Source organism: Kogia breviceps, chromosome 8, assembly GCF_026419965.1.
Source record: "Kogia breviceps isolate mKogBre1 chromosome 8, mKogBre1 haplotype 1, whole genome shotgun sequence".
In the NCBI taxonomy this organism is placed as follows: Eukaryota; Metazoa; Chordata; class Mammalia; order Artiodactyla; family Physeteridae; genus Kogia; species Kogia breviceps.
In genome coordinates this window covers 103009700-103031079 of record NC_081317.1, presented here as the reverse complement: position 1 = coordinate 103031079, position 21380 = coordinate 103009700, and the positions used below count along the sequence as shown (strand labels likewise).

The following is a 21380-nucleotide window of genomic DNA, read 5'->3' as shown; positions in this document are numbered from 1 at the left end:
TAAACCAGACTTTTTTCAACGTCTTTTCTCCATATTGGTTTTATATAACTAAACCTAAACAAAGGAAAACTCTTCCTGTCCCTTACAGAGCTATGCAGAGCAGCTCTTAGCTTCTGACTGGGGCACTAGATAAAACTGCTTTGATTTCATTCTCTGGACTTTGAGGTCCAGCAGCTTTCTAGCAGCTCCTAGGTTTTTGTTTTATTTGTTTTTTACAAAGATACTTATTCACTGTAGAAAATTTGGAAATTTTAAAAAGCATTCATATATATATATATATATAGAGAGAGAGAGACATACACATGATGGAATACGACTCATCCATAAAAAAGAATGAAAATTTGCCATTTGCAGCAACATGGACAGACTTGGAGGGCATTATTGCTAAGTGAAATAAGTAAGACAGAGAAAGATAAATACCATATGATATCACTTATATGTGGAATCTAAAAAACACAACAAACTAGTGAATGTAACAAAAAAGAAGATTCACATATATAGAGAACAAACTAGTGGTTACCAGTGGGAAGAGGGAAGTGGGGAATGGTCAATCTGGGAGTAGGGGTGCAATAGTAGATACAAACTATTAGGTGTAAAATAAGCTACAAGGATATCTTGTACAACAATGGGAATACAGCCAATATTTTATAATAACTGTAAATGGAGTATAATAACTATAAATGAACAACTCAACATCAAAAAAAGCAAACAACCCAATTAAAACATGGACAGAAGAACTGAAGAGACATTTTTCCAAAGAAGAAATGCAGATGGCCAACAGGCACATGAAAAGATACTCAAAACTACTAATTATTAAAGATGCAAATCAAAACCACAATGAGATATCACCTCACACCTGTCAGAATGGCTATTATCAAAGTCTACAAATAACAAACGTTGGCGAGGATGTGGAGAAAAGGGAACCTTTGTACACTGTTCTTGGGAATGTAAATTGTAGCAGCCACTGTAGAAAACAGTATGGAGGTTTCTTAAAAAACTAAAAATAGAGCTACCAGATGACCCAGCAATTCCACTCCTGGGTATATATCTGAAAAAAACCCACTAATTGAAAAGATAGGTGCACCCCAATGTTCATAGCAGCATTATTTACAATTGCCAAGACAAGGAAACAAACTAAGTGTCCATCAAGAGATGAATGGGTAAAGATGTGGTATATATATACAATGGAATACTACTCAGCCATAAAGAAGAACGAAAATTTGCCATTTGCAGCAACATGGGTGGACATGGAGGGCATTGTGCTAAATGAAATCAGTCAGAGAAAGACAAATACTGTGTGATATCACTTATACGTGGAATCTAAAAAATACAACAAGCTAGTGAATATAACAAAAAAGGAGCAGATTCACACATATAAAGAACAAACTAGTGGTTATCAGTGGGGGTGGGTGGGAGGACAATATAGGGATGTGGCTGTGGGAGGTACAAACTATTGGGTGTAAGGTGGGCTCAAGGATGTATTGTACAGCACAGGGAATGTAGCCAATATTTTGTAATAACTGCAAATGGATAGTAACCTTTAAAAATTATATCAAAATTAAAAATGGAAACATTTTATATATGGTTCTATAATCTGCTTTTTTCTCTTAATATACTATAAACATTTCTGAGTTACTAAATATTCTAAATTATGGTTTTAAAATTTTATTTATTTTTGGCTGTGTTGGGTCTTTGTTGCTGTGCGTGCGCTTTCTCTAATTGCAAGTGGAGGCTACTCTTCGTTGAGGCACGCAGACTTCTCATTGCGGTGTCTTCTCTTGTTGCGGAGCACGGGCTCTAGGCACACAGGCTTCAGTAGTTGTGGCTCCCAGGCTCTAGAGCACAGGCTCAGTCGTTGTGGCACACAGGCTTAGTTGCTCCACGGCATGTGGGATCTTACTGGACCAGGGCTCGAACCCATGTCCCCTGCATTGGCAGGCGGATTCTTAACCACTGTGCCACCAGGGAAGCCCTAAATTATGTTTTTTAATGGCTAAATATTATTCCAAATTGTTGTCTTGCATCATACTTTACTTAACCAGTTTCCTTACTGCAGTGCTTCTTGGATTTCTGCAGCACTTTTCAGGCCGAAAGGACAAGAGGAAAGAATACTTAGGAAAGAGGAAAGAGAAAGAATACTCTCTGCCTTCTAACTTTTACATTTGTGGGTTTACTTCCTAACAACAATTATTATAATTTCCCATTAAGAGTACTCTCCAATTTTCCCTCTAATCAGGCTGATATACTTTCGGCACCATCCTGCTTTCCTCATTTGCTCCAGCATCTCCCTCTTCATTTTCTGTGGACGAGTGTTCATTCTCTTATTAGCCTCAAAGAAAGTTGTAAATCATTACTAGCCAAACCATGGGCAATCATATCTGTGATTCTAGCAGACCTTAATTTGTTATTAATAACATTGCATTTTATTTTTACACATTTCATAGTAAAGACAATAATCTGATTTTTGTCTGATAACTTAATGAAACTAATAATCAAAGTCTTTAAGAACAGTTTTTTGGAGTCTAAATGCAGATTTCAGAAGGTATAAACTGATTCTGTCGAAAGGCTGTTCCTGTGAATTCTTGATGGCACTTGAAATGCTAAATGAATAAAGAACACTTCTGAATACACATCAGTAGAATAAAAGGAATATGTGGTTGAAAATGTTATCCAAGTTCGAGCTATTACATGTTCTCTATGAATAACTTATCCTAATTCGTTTGCATTATTTTGCAGCCATTTATTTGCTGCTGCCTCCTCATCTCCTTGACCTCGAAACACTGGAGAGCTGTAGGATTCAGTTCTGAGAACTCTTCCCTTTTTTCTCTATGCTTTCTCCCTTTGCAATTGTCCAGTTTCTCAGCTTTGCACTATGTGCTGTATGCTGACAGCTCCTCAATGCTTATCTCAATCTGGACCTCTCTGAACTCCAGATACGTATCTCTGCCTATCCCACACCTCCACTTGGGTGTCTGCCAGGCATCTCCAACCTATATCCACATCCAAACTCTTGATCTTCCTCCTCAAACTACTCCAGAGTGTTCCCAATCTCAGTACATGGCAACTCCATCCCTCCTAGGAGTTCAAGTTCAAAATCTTGGAGTTATTCTTGACTCTTCTCTTTTTCTCATGCGATACCTCTAACACATCAGCTCTTCCAAATGTATACCACTTCTCACCACCTTCACTGACATCCCACCTTGGTCCAGGCCACCTCTAATGAGGAGGCTGTGATTATTGTAATAGCCTCGTAACAGGCATCCCTGTTTCCACCTGGACGCCCTCAGCCACATCTCAACAGAGCATAATTAACATATTTCACATCGGGTCAGTCTCTGCTCTAAACTGCCCAGTGGCTTCCCATTTCGCAGTACAAACCAGAGGTTTTAGACAGGCCTACACAGCCCTGCATAATCTGTCCCTCCATCCCCTCCCTGTCCTCAATCCCTACCGCCTTCCACTTGCTCCCTTGTCTGCTGCACTGGTTCCCTTGCTGTATCTGGAGCAACCCGGCATGCTCCCGCTTCAGGGCCTGTGCTTCGGGACCTCTGCTCTTGCTACCGGGAATGCTCTTCCCCCACAAAATTCGGTATGGCTCCCTCCCTCCCTTCAGGCTTTTTAGCCCAAAGTCACCTTTTTCAGGCCTTCTCTGATGGCCTTGTTTAAAATTGTAACTTCCCATTCCCCCATGACATTCCCTATCCCTATGTACTGACTTTCTCCATAGCACTTATCACTACCTAATAGAGAGTTTGTTTACTGTCTGTTTTCCCCTTACCAGAAAGTAAATCCCTAAGAGCAGGGAATTTTTTTCCCCCTCCTCCCACTACATATCCTCATTGCCTAAAACATCACCTGATATGTAGTGAAGGACCCACTACATTTTTGTTGAATGAATGAATGGATTCCAGTTTGTGGTGAGGCCAAGTAGCCCATTTGGATGTGCAGTAGAAAAACAAGGGTTGGGACCTCCCCGGCGGTCCAGTGGTTAAGACTTCGCCTTCCAATGCCAGGGGTGTGGGTTCAATCCCCGGTCGGGGAGGTAAGAACCCACATGCCTTGCGGTCAAAAAACCAAAACATAAAACAGAAGCAATATTGTAACAAATCCAGTAAAGACTTTTAAAATGGTCCACATCCAAAAAAAACCACACAAATCTTGAAAAGAAAAAAAGAAAAGAAAAATAAGGGTGGATTGTTTCCAGGTGGATTGTATCTGTAATTTAACTTTGGCACCATTCATGTAAAAGCCATCTTTGCCTTGCATTTTCCTATGTCTTCTCTCTAGGTTCTTTCCTATGCAACTCTCTAAACAGAGTAAGTGTGGAGGGAGGCCTTTCTAGCCTGGCCGGAGTTCACGTATTCAGTATGTGTTGTCCCAGGTATCTTGCCATGCTGTGTCCAGGGGTATTCCATAGTTCCTACGTTATGCTGGTCCACTTCAGGTAGAGCTTAGTGACTATTCCAGTACCTTCATTCTATCTGAATTGTCCTTCCCCTTCTCATTTCACTTGTGATTCTTTCTTCATTGTTCTTGATCTTCTTCCCTTGAAATTTCTTCTGCCCCTCCAACGTTTCATTAGTGTCTCTTCTAATAGCTTTTCAGAGTCCTTAAATATAATTCGGTATTTTTCCATGTCTTAAAGTTGCTACATATTTCAGTTTTAAAAAGCTAAAAAACACATTATATTCTTTAGTTGAATGAATACTCAGGAATGTGTCCAGATTTTAGAATTAATGTTCTTTAGTAAATTCGAAATAGGTGACTGGTGAGGGTTGTAGGAGGTCTAAACATAATTTTGAACAGGTAAAGAAAATAAGCCCTGAGAAATCCACACAGTTCTCATAAACAGTCACTGCCCACTCCTGTCATTGTCGACACTTGTAAATGAACAAGGTGGTTTTTATGGGCTGTCTGGATGTGTCTGCATTCATCGGCCCCTGAGATCGCCACACTTAGTTCAACCATGGGGAAACAGACGTAAACATTTTGAGTCTAAAAAGTGCATGAGCAATGTTAAGACTGTAGATTTTTTTCACTTACAGACTCATCCTCTGTTACCTCAGACTCTATATTTGCTCTGTGCCCTGCTACCACGAAGAACCCAGCCTTTGTACTCAGACGTGATTTGACTCTAGCTTGACTTCTTATGGATCGAGTCTCATTTCCCACTATCCGCCTTTGAAAATGGGGTTGATAGAACCACCCCTCAAGGTCGTTGCGAGAATCGCATGCCTAGCACCGTGTCTTGGTGCTGAATAGACGCTTTTGTTATAATTGTAATCATAGCTTAGATATAATATTTAACATGGAAACACCTCATGTCCCCCCGAGATTATCTTGAAACAAATCACAGATATGATGTTATTCATCCATAAATATTAGAATGTGTATCGCTGAAGGATATTCTCTTAGAAGAATAACCCTAGGGGGCTTCCCTGGTGGCGCAGTGGTTGAGAGTCCGCCTGCCGATGCGGCGGACACGGGTTCGTGCCCTGGTCCGGGAGGATCCCACATGCCGCGGAGCAACTGAGCCCGTGAGCCATGGCCGCTGGGCCTGCGCGGCCGGAGCCTGTGTTCCGCAATGGGAGAGGCCACAACAGTGAGAGGCCCGCATACCGCTAAAAAAAAAAAAAAAAAAAAAAAAAAAAGAATAACCCTAAAATATTATCAGAATTAATAATTCCTAAATATTATCAAAGACCCAGTTAGTATTCAAATTTTAACTGCTGTGAAATCAGTATCCAAATAAGGTCCCTATATATTTATTATACCTCTTAATATTTTACTGGAAAAAATAATTAAAGCTTGGGAAGAGATTTTGCTGCAAGAATGTCCCTTGCAGTGTTGTTTAGAATGGAGAAAAAGTAAACTAAGTTAATCAGAGGAGATGGGAATTGGCTCCAAAGAAATAAAACATATTTAAATTTAAAACAATACTGTAGGGAATTCCCTGGTGGTCCAGTGATTAGAACTTGGTGCTTTCACTACCGTAGGCCCAGGTTCAATCCCTGGTCAGGGAACTAAGAGCGGTGTGGCCAAAAAAAAACAACTGTAGAAAGACGATGTAATGAACAGAAAAAGTACTGGTAAGTGAAAGAAGCAGGTTATAAAACAGTATTTATACTTCCTATTTTTGCTAATAAAGTATATATCATATACACCTATTTCTGAATGTGAGGAAACCAGCAATTTTAATTCTCTCAAATTTTAGAATTAATTCTCGTCTTTCTACAATAATCACGTATGGCTTGTGTAATAAAAAGTTATTTTTAAAAAAAATGCAGCCGAAGTGCATCTTGGCAGTTGTTTGGTTTCATCCGGAGTTAGTTATATTTGGCTCATCATGCTTTCTTCTTACCATGTGTTTTCTCATGTGATCTGCAGAGAAGTCCTCTGAGGCAATAGGAGGCAGGAGCTCTGCGAGGGTTTGTGTCTTCACTTGACACTGGCGCCCAGCTCCACGAAAGTGCATTCAGATAGCGACTGTTCTCTGCTTGGGACACATGATCTCATGCGGTCTCTGCGTGCCATCCTGTGAAGGTGGGAGGCGGGGGTGTGCTGAGACTAGTCTTCCTTTACAGATGGGGAAACTGAGTTGCTGTCCTCAGGTGGGTTGTAGGGCCAGGTGTCGGTCCAGATGTCTGATGCTGGCCATGGCCGTGAGATGACACGGTGCATCTCTTTGGAGTTTCAACTTCTCAGCGTAGGTGTGTGAGGAGCGGGGCCTACTCATCTTTGGCCAAGGGAGGGCTTAATCCTGGCTCGGTGTAACACCCCACACCGCATTGTGAGGTTCAGGATCTGACCAAACTTGCCTGGGTTCTCCATGCCCATTTAGGGTAAGATTGGCTTCTGCTGTCTTTGCTTTCTGTGAACTGTTCACTTTCTGTCCACTGTCACCTCCTCTAGCCTTTGCTGCCAACGTCTGCAGCCTCTGAGTCCCTCTCAGTCCCTACACTCAGCTCAGGCCTCCTACGGCTCTCTGAGGCCCTCACCCAGGGCCTGCCTGCTGTGTCTGCACCAAGACCTCCCCACCTTCCACCACGCTGCTGCTTCCGCCTTCTCCTCTTGGCTGTGTTTCCCCTGCTCTCTGGAGCTGGTCCTCACTCCTTTTGTGCATCCACGTCTGTACCCTCAATTTAGCTGTATACGCCTTGTTCTCTAATTGGGTCTCTAAATGCCCATCTTTTCTCTCCTAAAAAACAGTGGGCTCTTTGCAGGCAGGCACGGTCAATAATGATGGTGATGATAACAGCTCTGATGCGTGACTGGGCACATCTGGTAGATCAGCCAGAGCTTTGAGATTTATGATGTGATTTCTCATTCAGTGATGACAACAAACCTTTGTTATTATCCCACTTGGCAGACGGAGAAACTGAAGCTCTGAGAAGTTGAGTAACGTGTCCAAGGTCACCCAGCTAGAAAGTGACAGAGCAAGAATTTTGACTGTATCTGTCTGACTGCAAAGCCTGTGCTTTTCCACACTGTACATACTCTTTTTTTTTTTTTTTTTTTTTTTTGCATTACGCGGGCCTCTCTCTGTTGTGGCCTCTCCCGTCGCGGAGCACAGGCTCCAGACATGCAGGCTCAGCGGCCATGGCTCACGGGCCCAGCTGCTCCACGGCACGTGGGATCCTCCCGGACCGGGGCACGAACCCGTGTCCCCCGCATCGGCAGGCGGACTCTCAACCACTGCGCCACCAGGGAAGCCCTGTACATACTCTTTGTCACTGTTGTTTGCTTGACTCGGATTTCCTTGAGTGTTATTCATGGTGGCATCCTCAGGGTCCTCATTTCTGGGTGTCAGAAAAGCTTCTTGTTGTTAAGACAGCAGATAGTAATCTCTCTGGTCAAGGTATTCAGGGCTTGGCTTCCCTGAGCCCAGGTGGTTGGCTGGGATGAGAACACTCCAAGCTCTGTGTGTCCCTCCCACCCCCACTCTCTTGCCTCTGTTCTTCCTTCACTGCCCCACAGCTTCTTTCTCTTGTTTTTTTTTCCCCCTGCGGAACTTAAGTAGCCAGACATTCTCCCTTGACGATCAGGCGGTCCTGTAGCTGCAGGTCTGATATCTCTTGACAGAGTTGGTAAGAAAATGGAGCCACAGATCAGCAAAAGGCCCTGAGGAGAGAATCCAGACTGTAGACAGACCCCCATTCCTGCCCGCCTGCAGCTCACATACCCCATGTGAACCCTTCCCCTTCACAGCCCCCCTCCCCATCTGCCAATCAGAATCCTTGCTTTGGAGCTCCTGAGCCCTCAGGCTAAGCCCCACCCCTCTCCCAGCATCCTGAAGTTTAGGGGCTGCCTTCAAGTGAGAGCTTTCCAAGCAGGGGTGTGCTGGAGGCACTTCTGAGGGCAGCTTGTCCTGGAAGAATGGGGGAAAGGTGACCACTGCCACTGTCTCCAAGGACATCGGTGTAGCTCCCTGGGAGACCCTCTGCCCTTTCCCCTCCCACCAGCCCAGGCGAGCAGGGAGCAAGCTTGCTTATTGTCACCTGACGCTGGGCAGCCACTGATCCCATTGGTGGAGCCAGATTCGGTCTGGCTCTTTCGTTCTTTCTCGCCTTCTCTGCCTCTCTCTCCTCCACACCGCCGCTTTGATTTCGCTCTTGTTTCTCTCCTGGCGCTCCGGCTGGGAACATCGCCTCTCGGGGGGCAGCAGCGTTGTGCTGCAGAGCCGGGGAGGAGCTGCCTGCGGGGCATGGAAGAAGCCTCCCTGGCAGCTGAGAGAGGAGCCAGGGGAGCGAGAGAGCGCTGCTGCTGCCTTTGACCCAGGCGTCCGGCTGCCGCCCCTCAGCCTGGGGAGACTGTCCACGCAGAGGTCTCTCCCCTCCCTCCCTTCCAGATCTTCCTCTGCAGAGCCCGGTGGAGACAGGTGAGTGTCCTTCCTCCCCAGAGGACTGATCCTGCTGTCAATCCCGAGAGGGACTTGGGTGGCCAGGGTCCTGCCACTGCCCAGGTGCCCACCTGGATAGCGGGGGCTGACGACCTTGTGCCCTTTCCCCCAGGCCCTTGGCAAAGGGGTTCACAGCCGGATCCAGTCCCTGGGGCACCACAGCCACCCCGTGACCATTCTGCTGCAGTCAGCGATGCCAACGGGGACAGCGGGGTGGGGGGATGCGTCCCCTCTGGCGTGTGGTGGCTGCTCCGAATGGGCACGGGCCGGGGGTATTGGCGTGCTCAGCACGAGCGCCTGCTTGCCGGGGAAGTGGAGGCTTGCTTGCGTACATAGTTCTGTCTGCACTTATGCTCACGTGTGGCGGGTCTGGGAAACATACATGTACATATGAGGTCCGTGGGGGGGGGGATCGGTTATCTGAGCAGCCTGGGGGCTGTGTGGGCGGGGGGTTGGTGTGAGGCAGTATATTTATGGGGTGGACGTCGCACTTGTCACGCGTGTGGGAGTGCATTTTGTTGGGGGGCTGACCGCATGCGACCAGAGGGTTTCTACGTGGGGAGGCGCAACTCCAGAGCAGAAGGGGGATGGAGGTGGGGAGAGCAGGCAGAAGCCTGTGTCCGCGGGCGGGCCCGCGTGCGTAGGTGCGCAAACCTGTTGGCATGTGAAGGGTCAGGGCTGGCAGAGCCTGGCGGAGACCAACATGTTTTCAAAGTCTGTGGCTTTGAGCCTGGAGAAGCCGTGAGAGAGAACGCCAGAATATGGGCAGAGGTTGACGTGTGTGCAAGTGCACACGTGTGTGGAAGCAGGCAGAGGGGTAGCGTGCCTCTGTGGAGGCGGCACGCATGCATGTTGGTGCCTGTGGCCTCCTTTCTTCCCCAAATATGGCTTGTGGGAAGGCATGTGTGCCTACGTGTGTGTGTGTGTGTGTGTGAGAGAGCCTGCGGACGTGAACAGGCGTGGGTCTGTGTGGAGGTGACAGCTTGTGGAGGGACAACTGCGGGACATTCTTAGAACGTGGAAGGTGGCGGAGGGTACCTCAGTGCGTAGGTGAGTGTGTGGGACGAGGGTGTCTGAGGAGGCGTGTGCAGCCGTGTGTGGCAGGTGTGGGTGGGCATACCCAGTGCATCTGTGTACGTGCGTGTGTGCCTGCCTGTGTGTGGGTGTGTAAATGCTTGTCTTGGGGTGGATTACATGGGACCGTGGGTGTTTCTCAGGTGCTGTCTCAGCCTGTCCCTCAAACCCTGCCCTTCTCCATCATCGGGGCTCGGAGACCCGGGTGCACGCCCAGCCTTGGTCCACTCGGCTTCACTGTTCTCTCAGTGTCACTCACTGCCTCCCCTCAAGCTAGCCTGGGGGGTGATCTGAGCTCTCCTAGAGCTGGAGAGAGGAAAGGAGGAGCCAGGTCCTGGAGACCCCTGCCACCAAACACGGCTGCCCCTGCTGCCCCTGCCTCTGGGAAGACTGAGGAATACGGGGACAGGAATAGGTGTCCACCCACAGGCTAGGCGTAGACTGCGTCCCATGTGGGTGGGAGGTGGCCGCTCAGGCCCTCTGGGGTGGCTCTATGTCTGTGTTGGTTTGCGTGGGTGCATGTGTGTGTGGGGGTGCATGTGGGGGGCACACATGTGTCTCCCGGGAGAGCTCCTTACTGGGAGCCCGAGGGATGGCAACTCCCCCCTGTCCCCAGGAATTACCAGCTGGTTTATTATCATACAGTTGTTTCCAGACACTGATCCCATTCTGTTTGATTTCGGGGTGGACCTGGTAGCACCCCTGTGCTTATTCACCATAGGATTCCCCATACACGAAGCCACTGGCATTTGGCTGAACTTCACAACAGGCAGGCACACACTTTAGGGTGGGAAGCTAAGATGAAACAAGGATTCAGGTGACATCCTGGGACAGGTGAGGGCCATCACCCATATCCTTCACCCTGTGCCTGCCGCCCAGGCAGCCCAGGGGTTAATTTAGAGGTGCCAGTCTCTGGAGCAGGCTTAATTGACAGGAAAGTGTGGGTTGGACCTTCTGGGAGCTATAAATAGAAGTACCTGCTTTCGAAGGCACAAGGTACCCTCACCCTTAGCGCCTGGGTGAGGAAGAGGGGAGGGGGAGAAAAGGAGATGACATTCCAGAAATCTCAGGTGTGCTGGGCTGGGCTTGAGGCAGGCATGAGCTCGATGGGGTAATGAGCACATGCCCCAGGACGGAGTCCAACCACATTCACGTTCTTGTCCCAGAGACAGTCACTCCCCCACTCCCCACCCTGTTCCCCGGAGCTCCCGTGAGCCAGGCCAAAGTCAAGGCCAGAGTCAGCTCATCCTAGCTAAAGCACAGTTGAGAGTAATGGTGGTGCGGTCCTTTCACACCTGGAACAGCAGCCAGGGGTAGGAGCAAAGGAGTGAGAGAGGGAGGTGAGAGAAAAAGCAATTCCTTGAAAGGAAAGGATGGAAGGAGGAAAAATAAATAGCGGTAAAACCACGTGCACCTGTGCACACACACACACTACACGTGTCACACACACACACACACACACAAGGGGACACAACCTTAGCTTCATGATAAAGAGCTTGGGCCCTGGAATCAGACAGACCCGAGTTCAAATCATTCTGCAGCTGTGTGACCTTTGACACCTTAGTACCACCCCTCACCCCACCGACCTCAGCTACTTCATCTGTAAAATGGGGATAATAATAGTACCTGCCTATTGTGAGGCTTGCATGAGATGATGTTTGTGAAATTATTAGCACGTAGTTGGCCTGCAAGAGATGTAAAGGTAAAAACTAGTAATTTAAGAGTCAAGCGACAGAGGATCTGCTGAAAGAAAAAGAACGAGAGTTGAAATGTTACAGGTGGAAGAGAACCGTGGCCCTGCTGTCCCCTCCCACCACCAGTGGATTCACGTCATCTCGGTGGCACTCGTACTCCCAGCCGCGAGTTGTGGTGGCCCTTGCTGAGTCACCCGCAGGGAGGAGGGGGCCTGAACCCGAGAGCCCTGGCATCCTGGGCCTCTTGGCTGCCAGCGCCCCCTGCCTGCCTCACCCTCACACCCTGCTCCCGGTGGGGGGTTCCTGCCACTCCTGCACCGCCTGGCACTGCTCTCTCCACCCCACCCCTTTCTCTTTTCACGCCTGCTGGCTGAGGGCCCCCCTCCTTGGCTCCATCTGCTGCAAATCTGTCCTGCCCCACGTGTGAAGCATTCGCACTGCCTCCGCCACCTGTCAGGTGCCATCTGCTCTGCAGACACCTCCCAGGAGAGCCAAGAGCCCCCGAGGGGGCCACCCCAGCCCACCTTCGGCCCCACCCCTCCAGTCCTCCTCGTGCTATCTTCCCATCAGATCTGATGAGGCGGGTGCAATCGATGGCTCCTCAAGGTTCCACCTTGCAAGTGATGTTGGGAGCAAGACATTCTAGAAGATTCCGTGGCGGGGAGGGAGGTGCTGAGTCTTCCTCTCTCCTCGGTCCACACAGAAGCCAAACCAGTGGGGAGCATGGAGCTGCTGTCCACGCCCCACAGCATCGAGGTCAGCAACATCACCTGTGACTCCTTTCGCATCTCCTGGGCCATGGAGAACAGTGACCTGGAGAGGGTCACCCACTACTTCATTGACCTGAACAAGAAAGAGAATAAGAACTCCAACAAGTTCAAGCACCGGGTGAGTGCGGGGTGCCCAGAGCGCCTCCTCCGAGCCCCTGCTCTTGAAGGGGGCAGGATAACAGAACACCTAGAGGGGACAGTTGGGAGTCAGAGAGGCCCGACTCCAGTCCAGCTCTTACTGTGTAATCTTGGGAAAGCTGTTTAACCTCTCTCCTCCACTGGTAAAGAGGGAATAATAATAATGCCAGCTTGGGAGAGGCGTCACTGAGGGAATCGTCTGCGTGGTATTTGGCTTCTGCCCAGAACACGGCAAACACCGTCATTGGCATCATGACTGGTTCTTCATTCACATGGGGTGGGAAAACCCAGGGTGCGGCCACAGACGTCACACCTGGGGATGGCGTCTCAGGGGTCCGACAAAGCCCCCGACGGAGAAAGCAGCCTTATCGCTGACCGGGTGGGCAACGCGGGCCACGCACAGCCTTGTGCCCCTTTGCCTGGTCCTCAGGACCCTGTGATCCTCTCTGTCCCCGAGCCTCTGGCCTATTCTTTGCTGCGTTTAGAAGAGGGATGGCGAGTCCCGCACGGGCTGGGATGTCCCTTCCCTGGGTTAGAGCCGGTGTGGGGGCGGGTGGGAGGAAGGCTCCCATCTTCTCAAGCTGGCAGAGAGGCAGGGGGAAGAGTGAGGTAGGAAGGAGCTGGTTCCCACGACGACCGCATCGTGTGGGTTACTCGCCCTCTCTCTCTTTGGAACTGGCTCTCCAATCTGGGTGTCTTTTGGCAGGCCAGTTGCCACGGTGACGTGAGTGTTCAACACCACCCCCTTAACCCTCCCCCCCAAAGAAGAAGGCATATTTTCCCTTCCTCCCTGGCTTCTCAGCATTTGCCGTTGCCGTGGAGACGGCACTGCAGTGTGCAGAGCTCTCGAAGTCTCCCTCGGAAAAGAAGGTCTCGCCGCCCTCAACTTTGCGCGCCTCCACCCCAGTGGTCTTTCTCCTCAGTTTCCCAAGAGAACGGGCATCGGGGGTCAAGGGGGTGGAGGCCAGGGAGTGTCTGTATGGCCTTCCCAATGGCCACGGCTTGCTTCTGTGGGAAAATGGTGGCCAGGGCACCAAGCCATTGAATCCTTGAGGCTCTGGCTCTCCTCAGCAGGAAGGCGGCCATCGGGGGGAGTGGGAGGTCTGGGGGAACTCCAAGAGTGGACGTGACCCCCAATCTGACTCTCGGCTCTCCGTCCGCGCCCCGTTTCTCAGGATGTCCCCACCAAGCTCGTGGCCAAGGCCGTGCCGCTGCCCATGACGGTGAGAGGCCACTGGTTCCTGAGCCCCCGCACGGAGTACAGCGTGGCAGTGCAGACCGCCGTGAAGCAGAGCGACGGGGAGTACCTCGTGTCCGGCTGGAGCGAGACGGTCGAGTTCTGCACTGGGGGTGAGGCCCTGCCGCCCGGCTGCTTTGGCACATCTGGTTTAGTGATTGTCAGGAGGGGACTTCCTCTTAACCCGGCACGCACTTAGCAACACCTGCTGTACGCAGGCACCGTGCTTCGGTCAACGGGGAGACACCCATGGATGAGACCCACCCGTGCCCCCCCCAAATTCTGCAGTCTGATGCAGGAGGCAGATGCGAGCCCTGCTGATTATGTTGACAATACCTCTTCCAGAAAGGGATGGAGTTACTTTTCTGGCTCAGGGCAAGCATAAGTGGGGGAAAATGCACATAACATAAATTTACCATCTTAACCATTTTTCAGTCCAGCAGCGTTAAGTACATTCACCTCGGTGTGCAATCCAGCTCCAGAACTTTCTCATCTTCCCAAACTGAAACTCTATGCCCCTTAAACAACAGCTTCCCATTCCCCTCTCACTCCACGCCCTGGCAACCACCCTTCCACTTTTTGTCTCTGTAAATTTGACTACTCTCGGTACCGCATGTGAGGAGAATCACACAGTCAGTATTCGCCCTTCTGTGATTGGCTTATTCATTTAGCATAATGTCCTCAAGGTCCATCCATGTTACAGCATGTGTCAGAATTTCTTTCCTTTTTAAGGCTGAATAACACCCCATTGTGTGGATGGACCATGTTTTGTTTATTGATCATTGGTTGATGGACACTTTGTAGGACAATCACATTTTGTTTGTCTTGAGCCTCCACGTAGGCTGGGAAAACCATCCCACAAACTTACCTATTAGCTTGCAAATTCCCACATGAACAAATACTGGGCTTCTGCGTACTTGCTCACTGATGACCCAGGATCGGCCCCATGATATTCCATTCTTTTGGTGCCCATGGTGAGAACTGCTCCAGATCTCCCTCTGTCACAAGGAAGGGGCATGAACATCCTTAGCCCCAGGTCTCGGAGGCTGCTGACTGCATCCTCTGCCAAAGTCTGTGCCCCAACTCTCCTTGACCTGCCTTTCTCTTTCGAGTGGTGTTTTTTTCTTAGCTCAGCTGCAAAACGCCACTCTCTGGAGGTGCTCCTGCACCTTGCAGGGAAAGCCCCTTGGTTTACCCCAGAACTCTACATGTAGTGGGAGGTCATTCAAACTGGGGAGCTGGGGATGGCTGCAATTCAGTTCCTCCTCCTTTTGTCAAACCCAGCACCCTGGCCAGGGCTGCATCAGCAAGAGGAAAGGGCACCTCTTCCTACTTTGTGCAAAGGCACCGTCTAGGCTAGCAGCAGCCCTGCCTGGGCTCCACGACCCCAGCCTCTGGCCCTGGCCCAGGGAGTCCAATTGGACTATGCTGTTTCCAACCTTCTCCCTTTCTCATGGAATGCCCCAGACCCTGGTCTGCCTAAATATTCACCTTGGTTCTCTGCAGTTTCCTCCTGACTCTTCACCTGAAATTACAACTGGCTTCCATGCGGTGGTGTGGGCAGCCTCCTACCTGGTGGATTTGAGGGGCCCTCCCCAAAGGACCTCAGATTGGCTCCTCTCAGTCTTTTGCCTCTTGGTCCTCTTTTCACACGAGGATGGTCTGGGATCATAGCCTCTGGGGCCCTCGCTGTACATAACTGTATAACTGGGCAGCCCTCTGCCCTTTGCTGACGCAGAGCCCTGAGCCTCTGGCAATAGGGCCCAGAGGTGACAAGGACAGACAGCCTCCAGCTGCTCATGTTCCCAGCCAGGCCAGGTGGTCTGTTCCTAACTGGTCCAAGGTGCTGTGATTGTCTGGTCTCCCCTGCGCCCTGACGACAGAGGTGGGCCAGCGTTCACGGTATGCAGTGGGTGATCCGTGGGACAGGGTGCCATCCCCCACTTGGCCCTCGACTGACCCACCTGGACTCTTGCAGATTATGCCAAGGAGCACCTGGCCCAGTTGCAGGAGAAGGCCGAGCAGATCGCAGGCCGCATGCTCCGCTTCTCCGTCTTCTACCGCAACCATCACAAGGAGTACTTCCAGCACGCCAGGTATGGCTGGGTCTCTCCTTCCTGCCCTGGATCTGCCCGCCACCCCAGCCGTCTGACGTCCCCCCAACCCTGTTAGTTGCCAGACCCTCCTCTGGAGTCCTCACCACCCCCATAACCCAGGCTGGTTCTGGGGGGGATGTTAGGCTCCAGGGAAGGAGAGGGCTCTCAGGATGGGGGCACCACACTAACAGTCATGAGTGGACGAGGTCCTGGCTTTGATCCTCCTTTCGGAGAGTTCCTTTCCCTGGGTTCTAGGGCTGCAGGTCAGCTGTCCCTCCAATTCAGGCCCTGGGTCCCAAGGGAGGTGGTGAGGGGAATACAGAGTGAGAGGATTCTCAGTACGAAGGGCTGTGGTCTTCACACTGCATGCTCGGAAAACTGGAGGCTCCGGGGAAGGATCTCAGGGTGCCCTTTAAGGTGGTACCGAGGGACTGGAGAGGAAATCAGAGGATGAGGCTTGCTGAGCCCCGCACCTGTCACCCACTCAGAGAGGCTTCCATTTAATTGCCTCTGGCCTGCCTGTGTATAATTTCCTTTGGGGATAAAAGAGAGGGGTTCTGCTTGAATGTTTGAAACATTTCAAAAATGTTTGAAAATTGGTGATCCCATCCAACACCCTCAGCCTACAAATGGGGAGCCTGAGGCCCGGAGGGCCAGCAGAACCAGGCAAGAGTGAGGCTGGACCAGGGGCTGCCCGTCCTCACCATGCTGGCTGATATTGCTCCAAGTCCTCGTCCTTCTAAGGGGGCCAGGGCAAGCTGCCCCTGTTACTGTCTTTATCACTGCAGTCAGCTGGGGCGAGGCGTCTTGACCTGATCCCGGGGGGTTCTTCGGTGTTTGTACTAAAGAAGAGAGGCAGTACGTGAGGGGTGAGGACAACGGCTAGTTGGGCTCCTCTATCAGCAAGCAAGGGAGAGACAGAGTGCACCCATACGTGCCAGAATATAAAGATGAATAGGGACTTCCCTGGCGGTCCAGTGGTTAAGACTTTGTGCTACCACTGCTGGAGGCATGGGTTTGATCCCTGGTCGGGGAACTAAGATCCTGCACGCCGTGGGGCTCAGGAAAAAAAAAAAAAAAAAGATGAAAAAAGGCAGAGTCCCCGCCTCTTGCAAACCTCAGAGTCTATCAGGGGAAGTACAGACAGATGGAATATAATAAGTATGTGTGATTGCTGAGTAAAGTTCAGTGTCCTGCACGTAGCAGGCAGTCAAAATTTTGTTGAATGTAAGTGCTTGCTGTTCCTGGAAGGTTTTGGAGAGGAGGGGACACCTGAGGGATGATTAGAAGTTTGCCAGGTGGAAAAATGTGGGAGGGGCAGCCCAGGCAGAAGGAAGAGCACTGCAAAGGCACAGAGGCAGGAAAGACCTGGGGTGGGGTTCCCGCTGGAGGATGTTACATGTTACCTGTGCGTTTGGGGGTGTTGGGAGGTGGGGCCCGAAAGACCAGATCTTTATGGCGTTGCTTTTTGTGCAAGTCCCATCAAAGGGTTGTAAGCTGGGGAGTGGCGCGTTCAGATCTCTCCTCCGTGAAGAAGTGGGCTGGATCAGCCCGTCTCCAGGGCCCTCCCTTCTCTTGCATTCTGGAAAGTTCTATTTGTGACTGGTGGAGGCGGTAGCTGGTGGGAGAGCTGGGAGTTGGGCTGACACTCTTCTCGGTCACACATAGCAGCCAAGCCTCAGTCCAGCTAACCAACGTCATTTTCTCTTCCCCTGGGCCTTTCCCCCTGCCCGGGGTGGGCAGGACCCACTGCGGGAACATGCTGCAGCCCTACCTGAAGGACAACAGTGGCAGCCATGGCTCCCCGACCAGCGGCATGCTCCACGGGGTCTTCTTCAGCTGCAACACTGAGTTCAACACAGGCCAGCCCCCGCAGGACTCCCCCTACGGCCGCTGGCGCTTCCAGATCCCCGCCCAGCGCCTTTTCAACCCCAGCACCAACCTCTACTTTGCGGACTTCTACTGTATGTACACGGCCTACCACTATGCCATCCTGGTGCTGGCCCCCAAGGGTTCCCTGGGGGATCGCTTCTGCCGTGACCGCCTGCCCCTCCTGGACATTGCCTGCAACAAGTTCCTGACCTGCAGCGTGGAGGATGGGGAGCTGGTCTTCCGCCACGCCCAGGACCTCATCCTGGAGATCATCTACACCGAGCCTGTCGACCTGTCCCTGGGCACCCTGGGGGAGATCAGCGGGCACCAGCTCATGAGCCTGTCCACTGCTGATGCCAAGAAAGACCCCAGCTGCAAGACCTGCAACATCAGCGTGGGTCGCTAGGGACTTCTGGGGAGCTGGGGGGCTAGGAAGAGATGGCAGGCAGGGGGGTGATGGGTGGCATAGGTGCAGGGAGCTGGCTTTCTCTTCCCTGCCGCCCTGCTTCCTCCATGCCACCCATCTCCCTCTTCTCTTCCCTTCCCTTCCCCAGAGGGCGTTGGAGGCAACAGTGGGTGGTCCCTTGGTAGGCATGGCCCACCCATGCCTGGTGGGGTTGGGAAGGCTTCTTGGCCTCAGCAAGTTGGTGGGGAGTGGGGGGGCGGGGGGATTTCTAGAGACTTCCCCTTTCCTCTGGTTTCCCTGCCCTGCTGTTTCTTGTCTCATCCCAGGCCTCCATCTCAGGAGACCTGCCGCCTAGGGCTCTCCCGGGGAAGCCTTCCCTCCCAATGCCCACCTGTAGCTTGCCTGCCTCCGGAGGTGAGCCGAGAGCTGTGGGCGTGCTCTTCGTTAGCCCCACCCCCTCCCGCTCAGGGCCAATCACAGAATGCCCCTCCCCGTGAGTCGGGCCTGGGGGCTTCCCACCGCAGGCCCGACCCTCTCCCTCTATAAATAGTCTCCTGCACCGCTGTGACCCCCGCCCCCATCCCGCCCCCTGCTCCTTACCCCGAGGCACCCTCTTCCTGCACTGGGAGGGCTGTGCCTCCCCTTCTCCACCTGCCCTCTAGAAAAGGGCCCTCTTTTTCTCTTAGCTTCGGGGGCACCTGGCTGCTGGTGTTTCCCCTTCTTCCGTCTGGAGATGGTGTAAATCCCGGCGTACTTTCTCCCTTGCTCAGAGTGCTGGGTCTGCAAGGGCAGCCGCTGGGGTCGAGGAGGGGGCAAGAGACCCCTGAGACCCGGAGGGACCCCTTCCTCAGCCGGGAGTGGGCGGCCTCACGCCGGGGGGACCCGGCGTGGAACTGGAAGTGAGGACGTTCCCCCAGATCCCTGGCACCCCGCCTGGCTGCGCGCTTGCTCTCTCGCTCTGCCGCGGCGCCGCCACTGCCCTGTGCCTGTGTGTCATCTGGACTGTGGCTTCCCTGCCCCGCCCCCCCTCGCGCCCCTGCCCACTGGCCCTGTCGGGTACCCACCGCGAAGCTAGCCTATTGGCGGAGAGGCCCTTCCCTGGGGAGTCCTTGGTGAGGTCTTTCCTGGGCCACTCAACGCTTTCACCTCTTTCCTACTTTTGTACGGGTCATGGGAGTGGTGAGAGTGGACCCTGGGGACAAGCAGACTGCGTGGGCTGACGGGGAGAGGTGTCAATTAAGGCAGGCAGCTGTTTGGGGGATGCCAGAGGTGATGTCAGGTGGTGGGAAGCAGCCCCCAAGGTGACAGCCAGATTTCTGCGATGAAGGACAGAAAGGGGCAGCAGGCCAACAAGGCCATATCTCAGTGAGTGGGCAGATAGGACAGCTGGTTGCCTCTTCTGTAGCCACAGGGAGTGGTGTGGTCAGCTGTCTCCGTGGCATGGATCAGGGCTGGGGGCTGTGGGAGATGCATGGAGGAGAGGACGTGGGCCCCAGGCCCTTTCCCCTCTGCTGAGGGCAGCGGAAAAGGCCCGCTGCCCTCCCCTGGCCTCGCGTTTGCCCTGGGCTGGGGGCACACCCGCCTGTGTGCTGTGCTTGCGACGTGCATCAATAAACGACCATGGCCTGAGAGCCCCGCCTCTCCTTGGGCTCTGGGAGGGGTGGGGTGGGCAAGCTGTATAGTCACAGAAGAGCTCGAATGAGGATGCCCCCCAGGACAGGCCACCTGGAACTGTCTCCAAGGTTGTTCCACATCTCACTGTGAGAGGCAGGGCTCCAAAAGCAGAGCCACTTCTCCAGCTTGGAAAGGACTTTGGAGGTCAATTTGGCGCTACCATGCACTCTGCAGATGGGGAAACTGAGGCCTCCTAGGGGACAACCTGTAGCAATCTGGAGGCCTAACCGAGGTCCACAGGCCCCCTGTTTGGAGCCCTTCCCACTGCAGCAGACTGCCACTGCATCAGACTCAGATGCCACTGAATTTCCCTCCCCCAGAGCCTGAGTGTCCTCTCCACAGCAGGGCTCCTCGTTTGCAGATCTGAGTCACCTCTGCATCTATTATTATGGACTTATTAAAATGATCCTCTACTGGAGTGGAAAAGCTCCAGAAAAAACAGAGTCACCTCCCTGACACTGCCTGGCTCAGGGCCAAAGGAACATGTGTCATCCAAAGCTTGGGGCACAGCCTCCTTGCACTAGGAAGGAAAGCTGAAGGTCAAATGCCACTTCCTGAGGGCCTACTACGTGCCAAGCATCCGGCCAGGTGCTTTCACACACATCAGCTCCTTTATTCTTTGCAATGTCCCTGCACCGTACGATTCCCATTTAACAGATGAAGAAACTGAGGCACAAAGAGGTTAAAAGGCTTGCTTGTGTCTTCCAGCCAGTAGGCAACAATGCCCAGGATTTGATTCAGAAGCTAGAATCCTTCCATTTCACTGCCCTGTCTCCCCGTTGTATGCCAGAGACCACCTGGGACAGTCAGACACGGGCAGGGCAGGCCTCAGACACAGTGGCCCACCCAAGGGTCTCCACAGCGCTTCTGGCTGACCATGGCCATGCCTAGTTCCCGAATAACACCAGGGGGGGCTGTGGAGCCAAAAATGCCAAGGAAGCTTATTTTGAAGGAGTAGTGGGGAATATTTGGAGTCCAGGATTCTAAGGATGGGGGGTGACCTCCAGGGTCCATCCTTCCGCCTCTGGGCAGGACCACCCCCCAGCACCAGCTGGGGGGTTTTCAGAGCCCCCCAGAGGCACAGGCTTCAATCTTCCTTTTGCAAAACCCTTCTGGGTTTCTTAGGAGGAGAGACTGGCTCCCAGGGTCCTCTTAGTGGGGGACGAAGGAGCCAGTTGAGGCACGGGTGGTGGGGAGGCTGAACACAGGTTTCCTCCAGAGAGCCTGCTCCTCCTTCCTCTCTCCAGATGGCCGCTCTCCAGCACTCGGCCAGCCCTGGGCGGCTCCAGGCACCTGTCAGATAGAGCTGGGTCAGGGCATCTGCCAGAGTCTGCTGCGGGGTCACTTCTGGCCTGTGTCCCTCTAATCTGACCTGGCGGAGGGAGAGAGGTCTATGTGTACATAAACACACACACACACACACACACACACACACACACACACACACACACACACACGCACACCCCGCCTCCCTGGGCTGGATATGGAAGACAGCTTTGGCAGCCACAGAGAGCTGTAAG

The 21380-nt window shown here is 52.2% G+C and overlaps 1 protein-coding gene across 2 annotated transcripts; it reads left to right on the top strand.

Annotated features, from left to right (window-relative positions):
- The first annotated feature begins 8256 nt into the window (after positions 1–8256).
- Positions 8257–19817, top strand: PHYHIP (phytanoyl-CoA 2-hydroxylase interacting protein). 2 transcript variants are annotated; one of them, XM_059072494.2, is made up of 5 exons: positions 8257–8878; positions 12371–12555; positions 13751–13925; positions 15791–15908; positions 17652–19817. In XM_059072494.2, exons 2-5 carry the CDS (start codon positions 12391–12393, stop codon positions 18184–18186), a joined length of 993 nt encoding a protein of 330 aa, XP_058928477.1. In that variant the 5' UTR covers positions 8257–8878; positions 12371–12390; the 3' UTR covers positions 18187–19817. The 2 variants fall into 2 exon arrangements, with proteins under 2 accessions (XP_058928477.1, XP_066895946.1); XM_067039845.1 differs by lacking the exon at positions 8257–8878 and adding an exon at positions 9780–9949.
- Positions 19818–21380: the final 1563 nt, after the last annotated feature.

Coding starts and splice junctions, on each gene's coding strand:
- PHYHIP (XM_059072494.2), top strand. CDS start 12,391: ATGGAGCTGCTGTCCACGCCCCACAGCATCGAGGTCAGCAACATCACC. Junction 12,556..13,750: donor CCAACAAGTTCAAGCACCGG/GTGAGTGCGGGG, acceptor CCCGTTTCTCAG/GATGTCCCCACCAAGCTCGT. Junction 13,926..15,790: donor GGTCGAGTTCTGCACTGGGG/GTGAGGCCCTGC, acceptor GGACTCTTGCAG/ATTATGCCAAGGAGCACCTG.